This window comes from Phyllostomus discolor, chromosome 8 (assembly GCF_004126475.2).
Source record: "Phyllostomus discolor isolate MPI-MPIP mPhyDis1 chromosome 8, mPhyDis1.pri.v3, whole genome shotgun sequence".
Lineage (NCBI taxonomy): Eukaryota > Metazoa > Chordata > Mammalia > Chiroptera > Phyllostomidae > Phyllostomus > Phyllostomus discolor.
This window is the reverse complement of record NC_040910.2, coordinates 25,460,159-25,476,147: the sequence shown is the minus strand read 5'-3', so window position 1 is coordinate 25,476,147 and position 15,989 is coordinate 25,460,159. Positions and strand designations below refer to the sequence as shown.

Here is a 15,989-nt window from a genome sequence, read left to right as displayed (position 1 = left end):
TTAAAGCTAATGGAGTTTATCCTAGGTTACTTGTTGTCCAGGAGGTTTTTTGGTGAGTAGAAGGAGAGGCTTATAAAAGAAGCTCATTTTTAGTAACCCATAGCCAGAGAAGTTTATAGGGGTTCATCTAGAAAGCAGGGGTCATGCTTGCTTGCTTAATTTTTAGTCTTTAGGGTGCTGGGAAAATTAAGGTTCTACCTTTGAGTTGTAACTGACCCTGTTTAAGATAAACTTTTAAAATAATAGTTGACTAAATGGTTAGAACAATTTGAGGACACTTATAGCCTCGAAGATCCAGAAGCTGTCTATATTATTGATCCTGTCTTTAGACGAGAGTCTTAGCCAGAGTGTACTGAGCACACACCTGGTCTGTACCTGTTCGATGTCCCCTAGGAAACCATATGGAAAACCAATAGTCTGTGAAAGATAGATCCGTGGCAAACAGACCAAGATATTAGCATATGAATAAACAATTGTTCATTTACTGCTGTGCCTATAAGTCAGTGAAATGGTTACTAAGAGGTTATTTGATTGCAATAAACTCCTAAGGTTAAGCATTCATGATAAAATGTAGAAGATAAAAGTTTACACCTGCTTGAATTTTTTATTCTTGTTTAGCAGTGCTCCTTCCCAAAAGAGCACAGAGGCCTATGATTAGTTTTAGATAATTAACAATTCAAAATCAAATTTATTAAGTGGGTCTGTGTCATCTGTAGACACAAACTATTTTTGCAGAAGCAGATAGAATTATTTTAATTTATAAACACAATGGTGTGAGTCACATTAAGAAACATTACTGTCTCAAAGATAAAAATGAAATTGCTTCCCAAAGAAATGTTCAGGAAAACACAAGAGAGGTCTTCCCAAACTGCCAGTGTAGCTACTGCAGACATAAGAACTTTGCTTGAATCCTACTTTCAAAAGACAGAAAAATATAACTAAGTGTAAGACTACTCATTTTCTTCTAAGTAGAAAACACCTGGCCCTGGCTGTAGCTGATGAATCCAGGGCAATTGGAGTGGAAGCTTGAGATGGAGAGACTTGCATGTGGTGGCCCCTGCAGTAGAGTTCCCTCAACGAAGCATCTGCCAGACGGGTAGATGAGGCCTGACCCACCAATACCCATCTCCCCTTTGTGGGTCACCTATGTATGGCACTTGGGGCCCAAGATGCACCTGAGCTTGGCTGCTTTCATGAATATTTACTCTCAGCATCCCTTCTTTCTTCTGCACCGCTCAAGCCACACCAAACTACATTCCACCTAAAACCGATGCTGAAAAACCCTACGAGGCTCCCATAAAATGGGCATTCTCTGCGGTCTCGCCTGCTGCACAGCTCTCCGGACGTGGATCCCCAGGCCCTAGGACACAGCTAGGTCAGCCAGGCTGGCCCCGGAATTCCCCTAGAGGGATATATCAATTCCCTGTCCCCTTAGTCGCTGGAAAGCCTCAACCATCACCCTTTTGTAGTCACAATTGGGGCCTAAAACAAACTGTTTAGTCCACCATTCCTTGTGACGGTAAAAGAAAAATATAATCCAGGAAGGGATAGGCACCCAGAGAAACTACTTGTACTTGAATCCTTGTCTGAAGGCCTGCTTTTAGGAGAACACAGTCAAGTCATAACCAACACTGAGTCCATCAGGTTCATTCCCGTTGGAGTTTCTTCAGAGTGTCGATCACCATTCAATGTTACCTCTTTCACTCATTTGTTCCCTTGTCTTTTCTCCTTGCCTCTTCTCCCACTGGAACACCAACTCCATGGGGGCGGGAGCCTTTTCTGTTTAGTTCACTAATGTGCCCCAGAATCTAGCCCCTAGAACAGTGCCTGGCACAGAGGAGATGCTTAGTATATATTTGTTGAGTGAATAAATAAAAGCCAGAGGCTTTCCTCAAGCAAGAATGCTGATTAGCCAGGGGAAATATGATCAGCAGGCAGCAAACACCGGTGGATAATTTTCACCAGTTGGAAAGAGAAGCTCAGGTTGGAAACACCTTTTGAGATGAACTTTTCCCACAGCCTCAGTTCACAGACTTTCTCAGAGGTCTCCTGATTTGCAGCATCATTCCAGCAAGCTGTCACCACAGGTGAAATCAGAGTTAGGTTCTTGTACCCAGTATGCATTCAAAGACCTTATATACCTAAAAGCACAGCTAAGGTATATAATGCACCGTTGAGAGATTTCCCACCATTTGTAGAGACTTTAAATAGAACATCTTGTTCATAAAATAACTATCAAGAGAATGAAATGGAAATGCTCTTCTGTGATCAAATTCTGTCATTTAAAAATCTATAACAAGCTCCTGGGCATTTCATTCTGGCTGTCCTGTCCTGAACTTGGCAGGGGCCATGGGGACATGGCAGAGTTCATTCGCACACAAATGCCACCTGACTCCATCACCAGAATGTCTGACTACGAGGTTGCTGGAGCCGAACCTGGGTTTCATCTTGTAGGAGACCATCCTTCGTGGTGTGGGCCCAACCCCCAGTGGCAAACATTCACTGCAAAGTAACTTCCTAAAACCCATGCTAAGCCTTCCAAGGATGAGTGTAACCAATTCAAGTTTTTGCCTTTTCATTTGCAAATATCCCTCTACTATGATGTGATTAGAGTCATTGGCTCCTTTGTTTTCTGTAAAAGGTAACCATCTAAAGCAACCTGTGCATAGTAAATGAGAACCATCATGTAATATGCAGAGAAACCCAATAGAGGCCTGTCATGGCAGAGGCCAAGGCTTTTGCTCCCCTTGAGAGAAAAGCCATGCTGTCCCTTTTCCTCCACTGGACTTGGTAGTCTGTGTGAATGTCTCATTTCATCCATAATGACTTGGACACTGTGGGCCGGTGTCTGCATCACATCTCATCACACTGATGGGACCCTCTAACTGAACTCCTCTGCTCTTCTGAGAAGGAGAGGACAAAGAACAGTAAAACAAATTCACATCCATGATGTTCAGTAAAAAAACAAAACCAGGGAATAACATGGGGTCAATGTACACTCATCTAATAGCTTAGGAGAGCCCCACGGAAGATCCCATGCTGGAATGGTAATCTGGAACCTCTACAATGGCCTTAATCACAAAGAAATGGGGCTCTTATAGTTACTAAACTTGATTTCTCTGTAATGCAAGAAAATGTACTTTTCTAATATAGGGAAGTGTGCCTTAGTATGAAAGGGAAATGAAGGGAAGTGTTAACTATTTATTCACCAGTTAACTGGAGAATTCAATGCACTCTACTAGCCTGAACACACTGATTAAACAGGTTTAATTAAATCATTTTCTAATTTTTTTGCCCTTTTTATGTTTTACAAACCTGAGGAGGCAATATTTGGTAATTAATACATTTTATTTGCTTCATCTGTGCTATTATATAATATTGTATAAGAATGTAATATTGCTAATTCTATTACAGACTCAAACTATGAAGTTTGATCATCACTACCCTCTATGAGCCATTTTGTCTGTCTTATAACATGCCCCCAAATATGCTATATTTGCTATATCTGTATGCTATAGCTAATACATAAAAATAAAATTAATCCAGAAAGGAAGGATGGATGGAAGGAAGGAAGGAAGGAAGGAAGGAAGGAAAAGAAAAAGAAAGACCCATTCCTGGGTTTTCTTCTAGAAGGACAGCATCAAAGGTTTAAGTGGTTCCATGAAATTACACACACCATATGCTTCAGACCTCTGATTGTCAGTATTTTGGTTCAGCTTATTGCTTTTATTTCATAGGAAACACAAGCACTGTATTTGAAAGGCTTGTTAAATAGTCTAGCACTACATTGAAGTGAAGAGTGAACTGAAACAAGCAAGACCTCACATTACCTGAAGTGAACACTTCTTTGCTACTTGGCCAAATTGTCTTCCTGAGCTCCAGAGTGTGAAAACTGCTGTCCTCGCCACAGTGATGTCGTCACCAGCACTTACCGGTTGCCCGTATGGGCGCCAGCTGGCTTCCTGAGACGGGGTTACACAATCTTAGTCAAACATGTCATCTTCCTGTGCAGAATAACATAATCCAAAGGGTTCTTGTTGCCAATAGTTTGTCCATGATGTAGAAATAACAGTGGTGTTTATTAAGATTTCCGTTCAGCATTTTTTAAATGATTGGTATAAAGTGATTCTCACTCATGCTCGTACCCTCGGGGCAGCTGTTGAAAAGCTTACCAGAATTGTGGCATGTTAGGTTGTCTAGGGTCACCTCTGAGGAATGTTGAATGTAATTCCTGATGTTGTCAGAGATTGAGAGAGTTTATGTAAGATGTCCAGGAAGTTCTGACAGTCTCCACAGCTCAGGGCTTCTGGAACTCTGTGCGGGTGCTTCCTGGGCACCCCTTGTTTACTTGTGTGTGTATCACAAGACAGCAAACGGAGGAGAGGCGAGACGCACTGGTTTCTGTGGCCCGGCAGTGAGGCAGGCGGAGGTCAGCTGGGAGACTATCCCAGTATTGACTCAGTTTAGCTTTGGGACAAGCTTCCCTATCCAAATGGTATATCTTGACCCTCACTAACTAAAGGTAAAGTAGATACAGTTGATTTTAAGTTACTTTGGAAATCTAAATATACACAAAATAGTTTAAAGATTCCTGTGTACTCATTATCCAACTTCAAACACTATCAATTTATAGCCATTCTTATTAAACTTCTTTCCTACTTACTAATCCTCTTCTTTCTGGTGTAACTAAAAAATATGAAACCTTCTTTTTAACGTAATCACAATGCTATTTTTCCTCTTAAAATATAATCATTTTACCAAATACTCAGACTTCAGAATTCTAGTTTTCTCATAAATGTTATGGTTTTTGTCACTTTGTTTGTTAGAAACAGAATCCAAAGCCCTGGCTGGCATAGCTCAGTGGATTGAGTACGGCTGTGAACCAAAGCATCGCAGATTCGATTCCCAGTCAGGACACATGCCTGGGTTGCAGGCCATGGCCCCCAGCAACCGCACATTGATGTTTCTCTCTCTCTCTCTTTCTCCCTCCCTTCCCTCTCTAAAAAAAAATAAATAAAATAAAAAATCTTAAAAAAAAGAAACAGAATCCATGTAAGTTTCACATCCTGCAGTTGTTAAGTCTTTTAAGTTTATTTTAATTTGTAAGTTCTCTTTCATCTCTCTTCTCCTTCTCTTCCCCTACTCCTCCTCCTCTTCCTCCTCATCTTTCTTCTCATTATTTACTGAAGAAACAAAATTTTGTTTCGTTAAAATTTTGTTTCCATTTGTTCCATAAAATTTCCCACAATACATTTTTCTGACATCTCCACATTGTTGTCTTCTTATTTACTCTACATTGTTAGTTGGATTTACAGGCCTGATCTAAATTAGGTTTTGGGGGCAAGACTACTGTCTAGTTGGTTAGGGCAGCCATAACACAGTACCACCGACTGGGCGGTTTAAACAACACAGCAGTACTTTCTCACGATTCGGGAGGCCAGCAGTCCAGGACCAAGTTGTCGTCAAGGTTGGCTTCTTCTGAGGCCTCTCTCCACAGAAGATGGCCATCTGCTCATGTGTCTGCATGGTCCTTCCTCTGCATGAGTCTGTGTGCTAATCTCCTCACCAGGACACCACTCATTTGGGATTAGGTGCCACCCTAATGACCTCATTTTAATTACCTCTTTGAAGAATCTGTTTGTAAATATAGTTTCCTTCTGAGGTACTGAGGGTTAGGATGTCAACATATGAATTTTGGGAGGGCAAAAAATTTAGCTCATACCAACTACTTTCCAGGTGGTAGTGTGTTCTTTCACCAACATGCACACACAGGGTAGGGAAAAAGGAGATTTACAGTTGTAAGTAAGCAAAAACAGAGAGTTTATTCTTATATCAATTGTATTATTTTTCATGTGAACACCTATAAACCTACTTTTGTCCCACCCTATAATAACTAATCTTTTTTTTTTTTCTGGTTTTGGCAGCCATTGATGATTGGTGCCCAGATTCATTAATTTATTAGTGTTTGCAAGGTAGTTATGTCCTAATTCCTTTATTCCTTCTTTATGTGTTAGCTAGATTACTTTGATTCTTTTAAAGTCACCTCATCTTGTATTTGGTTGCAGTGGTATAGTTGGTAGTGGAAAGGCAGATTAATATTTGATTCCTTCCTTTTATTTACTTATTTTCAAAATAAGTTGGTTAATGGGAATTCTTCAGTGTGACCAGTTTGTCATGGTTTTTTAGGTGACATTACAAATTTGTGAGTGTTTATGTTTCTGTATATGTAGGTAGATGTATATAAATCCAGTGAGGCTATCACCCTTTTCTCCAAGTTGTCTTTTTTTGGCAAGTAGGGGGTCTCTTCAGGTTTGGCTTCTGAGTCCCTTAGCCAGGATTGTAGTCATCTTGAATAGCTTCCTCACCTGGAATGGCAGGATGTACTAGCCTCCTTTCCATTTCCTTCCCCAAAGACACAATCAATAATTTCTCCAAGCCCAATTCCTGTTGGTAGACAAGCTTTTTGAAGAGTAGAAGTAAGTACTAGTGGAGCTCAGAGCTACTGCGTTGGTTCCCATGTCTAAGCCTTTAGAGTGAATAACACCATGAAAAAAATACATAAACACACAATCGTATGTATGTACACATACATCTTCCAATCACATTCAGGATTTGTTTTTCACCTCCTTTACATTAACAGCTATGTCTCCTTTCTCCCACTTTAGGAATCTGGTACTCAACCAAACCAGGGATGCCTGAACAATCACATCATGGCTCATTTGCTTCATCCCTCCGCAGAGTCAGTGTAACACTACCAACACTTCCACCAAGCTTTCAGCAGACCTTTTGTTCTTAGAACTATCCCACTAGAGATTTATACTCAAATTTCTGTGCATTAAAGTTTCGTGGAATAATTTCTCTCTGTGGGTTAAGTCATCAACTATTAATAGATATCCATTTAGGATGTTTAAAAAATTTATATTTATATTAATTTATCTTATAAATAAGAAGTCAGGTATAAGTTACATCTTATAGTTAAGATGTGTCAAACCAAGTGCGGAACCATAAGGCTTTTCTATTTTTTCTTGTTGTCGTCACCATGTGCATCTAACCCAGAGGAAGGGCTGGGTGGTGTCATGGTGGATTTGGAGGAGGTGGAGCCTGAATCCTGTCTTACTGAAGAGCTGCAAAGAGTGACTTTGATTCTGGGAGAAAGTGTCTTGAAGGCCTTAGCTCTGCTCAGTGAAGAACACACTTGTTCTGCCACCCACCATGTACCTTTCCCTTGAATTTTAATGAATTCGCCTTTAAGCTGCCAGACAGAAAATAAGCCACAGGTTTGGTATAAAGCCTGCCATCTTTATATGTTGCTACAGAGGTTAGAAATGAGAACCTTCTGTCAAATACGTGGTCATTGTGCGCCAAGGTAATTCCTCTGAACATGTGACGTCCCATCTCTAAAACGATAGCACCTTGGAATCTAAGCACAGCATTTTTAGAGCTAACTCCTATCTGTCTTCAAGCTCAGATGGCCTTATGCAGCTTGCCTGAATCCTCCTCAAAGTTTACGTTCCCAAATACACATTTCCATTGCACCCGCTAAAATACTCCCGGTGTAACAGGCATTGCACTTAGCAGTTACACTTTATTAAGTATCTAAACCCAGCACCAAGCATAGTGCCAGGCTCACTTACGTAATCAACACGTATCAGTTGAGCAAATATTTTGATGACTGCATCCTAATACACTCTAGTATAATTATCTGTTTATGTGTCTCTTCCTCCCACTCTATGATAAGCTCTTTAAGGGCAGGAACTCTCTTATTTCCATGGTATTATACTCGTCCCTAATATGGACAGAATAAAGAACAAAAGTGATACTATTGAAAACTGAATTAGAATTAATAAAGGATAAACACAAAATGCCCTTGAGGATCATGTTATGAGTATGAAGCCACATTAAAATATAAAGTGATGACATACTTATAAACTCTCAACTGTGGTTTAACACCGCAGCCTGACCTCTGTGCCCTCAGACCGTCTCTGTGTTGGATCCATGCTGGGGATCTCACATCCGTGGACTTCATTCTCAAGACAGCCCCATGTGGTAGCTGTTATCATTCTCCCTTTCATCCTTGACACTGAGGTGCAGAAAGCACCTACATTTCCCAAAAGAAAGGAATTAACCCAACTACATCCAACTCCAAAGTCTTGTTTATAGGACCTTCCAGTTATGAAAATCTGAAATTATCAGCAGTCTTAAAAGAAAAAGTAAAAAAAAATGAAAAGCAAAAAATGATAGTAAGTAACATGCAATCAATGGAATGGATGATTATTATTCTGTTGTTTCACCTGGTAATGTAGATATTAGCTAAATGATCTTCTCAACTTTTTGTTTGGTAATATAAGAATGTTTGAAATTACCATGATCAGGACATGTTTGTGGCTTTATAAAATTTAATAGATACTAAAGAATAAAACACAATCCAAATACTTATAATAATATAGCTATTTTTTTGTATTCTTTTCAGTACTGAACTCTATTTGCCTGAGCCTAAAATTTTGGCCCATCCGGTTATTTTTAGTTTGCACTCAATGCTTGGATTTCATTGCCATAAACCGTTTTGTTGGGTCCAGCATCTGCTCTGTCGGTGGTAACCTTGGTCTGAAATAGGCTCCAAAGGCGACAGTTCTGATGTGTGAAGTGCTGAGAAATTATAGGTGATAGGTCAGTGGATTGGCAGTGCCTCTTTCTCACACACTTTGATGTCAGTTTATTGTACAGAGGATAATTTGCTGTGAAGGGCTACATTCTTCATGAAATGAACTGAATTCTTCCCCATCTGGTCAAGGGATAGCCTAGCGGGGTTTTTTGGGGGGTTTTTTGTTTGTTTGTTTGTTTGTTTTTTGTGAGAATACCAGCACTGTCTCTTTCTTTAGCTAGTTTTTATCTCAAAAGCAGTAGCTTTTCTAAAACTGTTGCATGTTATCCTTTGGTTGCAAGTGCTCCATCCTGAGATAAGCAACGTTCATTCATTCAACAACAAACATTTCTGTGCCTCCTACAGTGAAATCAGCTGTTATGTTAGACTTTTTCTGTCATGTCTCCCCTGACAGGATATAAGGAAGGAGGGATCGAGTCTGTCTTGTCCCCTCCTGAAACTCCAGGCCTAGCACAGTGCATGACACATAGTTGGAAGACGGGCATTTGTCAAACGGGTACCTGGGCACCAACTGTGTGTGTGGCACTCCAGACTGACACGGGAGCTCCGTGCTGACCTGACGACCTGCAGCTTCCTGAGAGCCCTCTTCCCTCTCCACCCAGCTGAGAAAAGACAGGTGGGAGGAGGCTTGGGGGAAGGAAATATGAAGATCGTTTCTAAGGAACAGACACAAAGGGCCAAAGTGGGAATGGGTGCTGCTGATGTCAAAAATTACAGACTTCGGCTACTTACTGCTTACGGATGTCCACCCCCTGTGCCCAGAACTGTGGCCTTCACCATAGAAAGCTGCCAGGATTTATGGATGTTTTGAGGAAAACAACTCCAAGAAAAAAAGCATGCATGTATGTACCGATATGTTTTAAATCGTGGCTGTCATTAAACCTGTGCTAGTTTAACAAGAGGCTTTGGCAGCAGTATTTCATTATGGAATAAAACAGGCAATTTTCTACACGCCACCTAACTAGGGCCGAACACAAGCACACCTTACACCTTTCTGCCGAAACAGAAAGCCCTGTTCATTCATGAATAATTCTTTGGTGCTAAAAGTCCTGGTTTTAAACAGAAAGTTTTTTCAACTTAGGAGCCCTTAACTATTAAAATTATGGTTGACTATTGCTATTTCTCCCAGTTTATAATTATATTTATCAAAATAAAATGACTGTACATTGTATATAATGTAGTACTAATTTTTTCAGTTTTAATGAAATAATTTAGGTCCATGTACATAATATATGCAAACAATAATAAAATACTTATAAAATTAAAAAAAATTTCCTTTCTCCCTACCCCCTAGCCCAACATTCTAAATCTTCACCAAATGCAGCCATTGTTTTTTTAGCTTACTCGGTGCTTCTGGAACTTAACCCAGCTTTGTGCGCAGTCACTGTCCCCACGGGAGTCCTCGCTTGTCCCATTCCTGTCTGCATCGATACTCTCTGGTTCCCTGCGTGGTCGCATTCCTGGTTCTTTCCTTTAGCTCATCCTGGAAATTCCCTTTGCCTGGTACCTCTGTTGTGACTCCTGTTTCTTGCATCCGTATTTCTTTCTCTTTCTTTGATTTATCCCCACCCTTTGGTGCTGCTAGATATTTTCTAGCTGCTGCCTAGGAAAAAATGCTTTGAGGTGGTTGATTTTGTTTGTTTGTTTGTTTGTTTGCTTATTTGTTTGTTTTTAGAAAATATATGTCTCAAAATGTCTTTTTCCCCCCACCTTCCTGCCTGAGGATTTGGCTGGGTATAGAATTATAGGTTGAAAGTCACCTTCTGTGAGATGTGGGAGTCGTTGCCCCCACTGCCTTCTGGAGTCCAGTATCGCTGACCATATAATAACGTGTGATGCCTCCCTGATTCCTGATCCTTTGTAGATATCCCAGTTTTTCTCTGGAAGGCTTTAGAAATGTCTCTTCATCCAAGTATAACAAAGTCTCACTATGACCTACCTTGATGCTATTTCTTAGAATTTAGTTTGATGGAAACTTTCAATCTGGAAATTCATGTTATTCCCTTCTGAGAAATTATTTTGTACTATTTATTTCCTTCTGTTTTCTCTGATCTCTTACTAGTTAGATATTAGACTAATTTACTTGATTCTTTTATTTTCATATTTTTTTCCATCTCTTACACTTTTTGTTCGACTCTTAGGAGATTAACTCAGCTATATAGTATGAAATGTCTAACCTCTATTGAGTCTCTATACTGATTAGCTTTAGCTAATAATATAATGTGAATTTTAATCAATGCATTTAGCTACATTATTTTAATGTACTTCATTTATTTAACTAATAAATAGTTAAATATAGGCATGGTATTTGTCTCTTTATTTTGGCAGCCTCCCTGTGTTTGTTTCTATGTGTTAAGTAGAGCTGCTATGACTCTGTGTCTTGGTAGTGTGGCCTAATGTACTAGGTGTCCTGTAGGGTCCTGTGGCACAGCCTCCCTTATCACCCGAGCTGGGTACTCAAGTTGTGCCCACTGTGTGGGCTGTGTACACCCTCCTTAAAACAAAGGGATGTTTCAATTCAAAGGAAAGAAAAGTCAACCCACACCCAGTTAATGCAATCATTCTCCATCAATGTACATTGTATTGCAATCTTCTGTTTCATATACATCTGTCCTGGAAGCCTCTGAGCTCCTTGAGAGTAACGACTCTGCTTATTAGTTTTTAACGTTCTGAGCACCTGGCATGTAGCACATCTTTGTTTTATGTTTGCTGAAGTATACCTTTATTGGTCTTTAGGACGTAATAAATTGCAAAACACACCATTGATTTAATGACAGGTTTATCCGGGCACCACATTTGTATACTACATTTATAAACAACTTGTTATAGAACACATCCTCATTTCAAGAAAATTAAAATTCAAAATGTATGTCTCAGAGTGGAGGAAATTCTCTAATTGTCCTTTACTAGACTTCCAATCTCAAAAACACTGTGTACTTTGGCTGCATTATTCAGAAGATGAAAATTCTTTAGTCTAAATTCTTTAGTTGGTTATATTGACTCAAATCATCCTACTCTTCCTACAGTGCTTTTTCTGAGACCACTGCCAATTTCCACAGATTTATCTGTTACTGTGTTCTTGGGTTTCCATTTCTTTGTATTAAACCCTCCTCTATAAAATTATTCAATGGCTTTTCATAGCATTCTTTTGCCCTCAGGGCCCTACTGTTGGACTCCTTGCCTCCTTCAGTGGCTCTCATTCACCTTGTCCTCGGTGTGGGCAGCACTCCTGCAAGGCCCGGACCCCGTCCTTTCTCAGTCTTCACTAGTGGTATTCAACCCTGGCAGCACATCACAGCAGCCCTTTAAAAACATCCAAGCCCGGATACCAGCACATATTAATGGAATCAGTCATCTTGGACTGAAATGTTAGTTCTGTGACCCTTGATCATGTAACTTGACCCCTGAAATTCAATTAAGATGATGTTAACGTCCGCTTCATCACAGTACCGAATACATTCTAACTCCCCATCATTAGAGCAATTTTTTTCCATGTATTTAAAGCCCATGTTTCTTTGAAAGCTCACTCAAATCCCTCTTTCTTCCCAGAACCCTCCATAATCACTATTTATTTTGGCTCGTTTGCAAAGCACACTAGAAACTGAAGATGGGCCTGTTAAAAGTGAAACAGTCTCCTAGCTGACCTTCCTGCAACTGTTCTTGTCACCTTTCAATCCATTCTCCACATAGCACTCAACCATTCCAGTGTTCTTACAAAAAAAAATTGAACCATGTTGCTTCTTATTTTGAATCTTCTAATAAATTCCCTTTGTTCCTGGATTAAAATCCAAATTCTCTAGTCTGGACAGGATGTAGGGTTCTAGAAAATCTAACCCCTGTCTCGCTATCCTCCTGTGGCTTTCTGTAGTCCAGCTGCACTGGTCCCAATGTGATACACCCTTCCCTGCTGCAGGGCCTTGCGCATGCTCTTTCCTCTGCCAGGAACATGCTTACACTCACTTTTTCAAAGCCAGCTCGGTGAGCTCTTCTCTGATCATCAGTCCAGGTAGATGCCCCTAGTAAAGCCTCTTTATACTCCATAAATGCCCTTTGTGATGAAATGTTTTATCATAAACTGGACTGAATAGGTACGAGTATAAACTTTCTCTTGAGCAGCCTCTCATAGTGTTTGACTTGTTGCCATAGCATGGATTTTATTTGTAAGTGAAAATTATTTAAAAGCATGAAACATGGCATAACGTTCTTTAAAAGTCATTTAGTTGTTGAATGTCTCTCTTCCTCTAGAATACAAGTTCCAAGACTGGAGTACACTGGGCCTGTTTTGTTCACCACTGCGGCCACAGGATCTAGTATTGCTTTGAACATAGGAAGTGCTGAATTTACTGAGTGATGGCTGCTGACTGAGAACAGAAGATGAAAATTAACTGGGAGGCTAAGCACAAACTTTGCCCAGGAAAGAGATGGCCCTCAATTGCCCTTAGAGAATGCCAAGGGGCTGGGGCACTCCTGGGCCCGCCCTAGTCAGAATCCTATTCAGGAGCATCTTCCCAGTCTTTTAAGCAGTTGGATGATGTGCTTCAAGTCTCATGAGGGCGGCCACATTTAGGTTACTGACATCTGAACTAGTCACAAGTAGGACCCGAGCCAGAGGCTACTGATGAATCCAGGGGGCCATCAATACACTAAGATTTTGTCGACTTTTTAAATTATAATTTTCTAGTTATAATTGCCTCCATTATTAATTTGTCACTCAATATACGCAACTTGGTTTTGTTATTTTTCCTCATGTATATCTATATGTAGATATCCAATTTTCCAATTGAATCAATAATCCCCTGAGTACAAGGACTTTTTCACAAATACTTTGAATCTTATGACCTGGTACAATTCATATCATATTCCCTAGAAATGAACATTGCCAGCGTTCTTTCACCCATCAGAAATGTTCCAAACCTCAGTATTTCTCAGATACTTTCTAATAAGTTTTTTAATGTTTAAATAAGTACAGTAAAGTTTCACATTTGTCAATGCTTGTTGAAGTGTTTCCTTGATTTTTTCAGTGGCCTTTAATATTTTGGGTGGGGATTGGAAATATTTGATAGGAGGTTTGTAGGTAGATGCCTGCAATTTTTTTTAAAGATTTTATTTATTTATTTTTAGAGAGGGAAAGGAGGGAGGGAGAGAGAGAAAGAGAGAGAGAGAGAAACATCAATGTGCGGTTGCTGGGGGTCATGGCCTGCAACCCAGGCATGTACCCTAACTGGGAATCGAACCGGCGACACTTTGGTTCATAGCCCGCACTCAATCCACTGAGCTATGCCAGTCAGGGATGCCTGCAATTTTATCTGAACAAAGTGGGATAGTGTAATTAGAACATGTGTTTTGTATGCAATAAATTATAACTATTTATCTGTGGTTTAAGTATAAGATATTCTTTATATATAAGATGCAGGAATTGCCCAGTGACATCTTTTGTCGTCCTGAGATTGTGTTGCAGTGACCAGGACTTTCGACAGAGGGGTTGAGGGTTTGCCTCTTTTTGGTGCCATTTATGTTGTTGTAGTGTAGCAGAAAGAGACTAAAGTCCATGAATTTTGCACATACCCATGCTGTATCCCTCAGTATGAAAAGTGAGGTGAAAGAGGCTCTAGAAACCCTTGCCTCCACAAAGCAAAGGCCAACAAAGATATTACCAAGTCTGTAGTCTTGTCGGATCAGTGCTAATTGATCCCTCCCCTCTTAGGAATCTGAATTATATGTTACATCCAGATGACAAACGTGGATTTGCTCTTTTCCTGTAATTTAACATACCTTGAGCCAGACATGTTTAATTTAGGTTAGATGCTGCCTTAAGATAGCATGAATTCAAGCCATTGTGTGACTTCAGTAGGATTACATTTATTAACTGAGATTACCCATTATGATGGTTTCTAGGCCAACAGCATGAAATGAGCTATTTTTTTAAACCAAAAACAATTATATTGTTGCTTTCCGTAGAAAGAAGTACTTACATAGTTGAAGCTACCCTACTCATTCCATTGCTAGTCTTAATTGCTGCAGGCTGGTTTTCTTTACCTCCCCTATATTGTATGCTTGCTTTGCCCATTTTTTCCACTTAACTAAAATCTATAGATAGTGAAAATTTTGTGTTTATTAGGAGTAAAAAAAGAAATAAAGCAGTAATATACTTAATTTTTTAAAAAATCATCCCTTTTACAAATTTAGGAAGGAAACTAATTAATTAAAATGTATTCATATGTGCTTACCATGGGTTTTGGTATCTGTGGCTTATTTCATCAATAGCAGCTCGCCTTAGCTCTTTATGCTGTGAAAGGAAGAAAATTAATGTACCCTGATTCCAAGTTAAATAGGCACCAACGTGTCTAAGGGTCTACATTCCTAATTGAAAGGGAAATCAGGGTGGTCAATTAAACAGAAAATGCTGAATTCAGTTAAAAGAAGGTGGGTTTTTTATTCTATTTTTTATTTATTTATCTATTTGTATAAAAGTACTGCACCATTCACATTCTTTGCATAAGTACACACTCAAAGCAAATAACTAAAATCATGACAATACTGCCCTCGCTTTTGGGAAGAAAAGACATCATGAGTTGTCTCATGTATAGTTGGGCATAATTTTTCCTAAACAAAGTTAAACTTGCATTATAAAGATTCACCTTATCAAAGGTATCTTTTATATTTTCAGTTACAGTTTACATTCGATATTATTTTGTATTAGTGTCAGGTGTAGCGCACAGTGGTTAGACAGTCACATACTTTACAAAGTGTTTCCCCCCAATAGTTCCAGTACCTGCCTGGCACATACAGTTATCACAATATTATTGAGTATGTTCCCTATGCTGTACTGTACATCCCCGTGAATATTTGGAAATGACCAATGTGTACTTCTTAATCCCTCGGCCTTTTTCACCCAGTCCCCCACCCCCATCCCCTCTGGCAACGCTGAGTCTAGAATTGATAAAAAAACATTACATTGATATGGGATGCTATATTCGTACAAACTAGTAAAATCATTATTATAATCTCAATAACATAGGATTTTTAAAAATCTCCCCTTTTTTCTTTTTTTCCCCTCAAGCTTTGGTTTAGAATGACTTTTCTGGTCAAGTGCTTCAAAGTTACTTGTTTTAGAAAAGCAGATCTACTTACTTAACTCACCTACTCAGGGATAAAGTCCTGAAGACTTGACCCCTTCTCCCTAATGTCCACACACAGAGTAAAGAAAGTGACAAATGGGATTTTAATGCAAGGCTGCACCACTATCCCACAGAAAACTGAGAAGTTATTGTCTGTATGTAATGACAAGATTGTGGTATAATATTGTTTATTCAGTTGACTTCTGACA

General features: G+C 39.5%; 1 protein-coding gene across 1 annotated transcript in view; it reads right to left on the bottom strand.

Moving 5' to 3' along the window:
• C8H4orf45 (chromosome 8 C4orf45 homolog) overlaps positions 1–15,989 on the bottom strand; it is a 36,797-nt gene that overhangs the window by 8,534 nt on the left and 12,274 nt on the right. Inside the window, exon 3 of the mRNA XM_036034458.1 lies at positions 14,890–14,948. Within this exon, the coding sequence (XP_035890351.1) occupies positions 14,890–14,948 (59 nt within the window). The remainder of the gene's footprint in view (positions 1–14,889; positions 14,949–15,989) is intronic.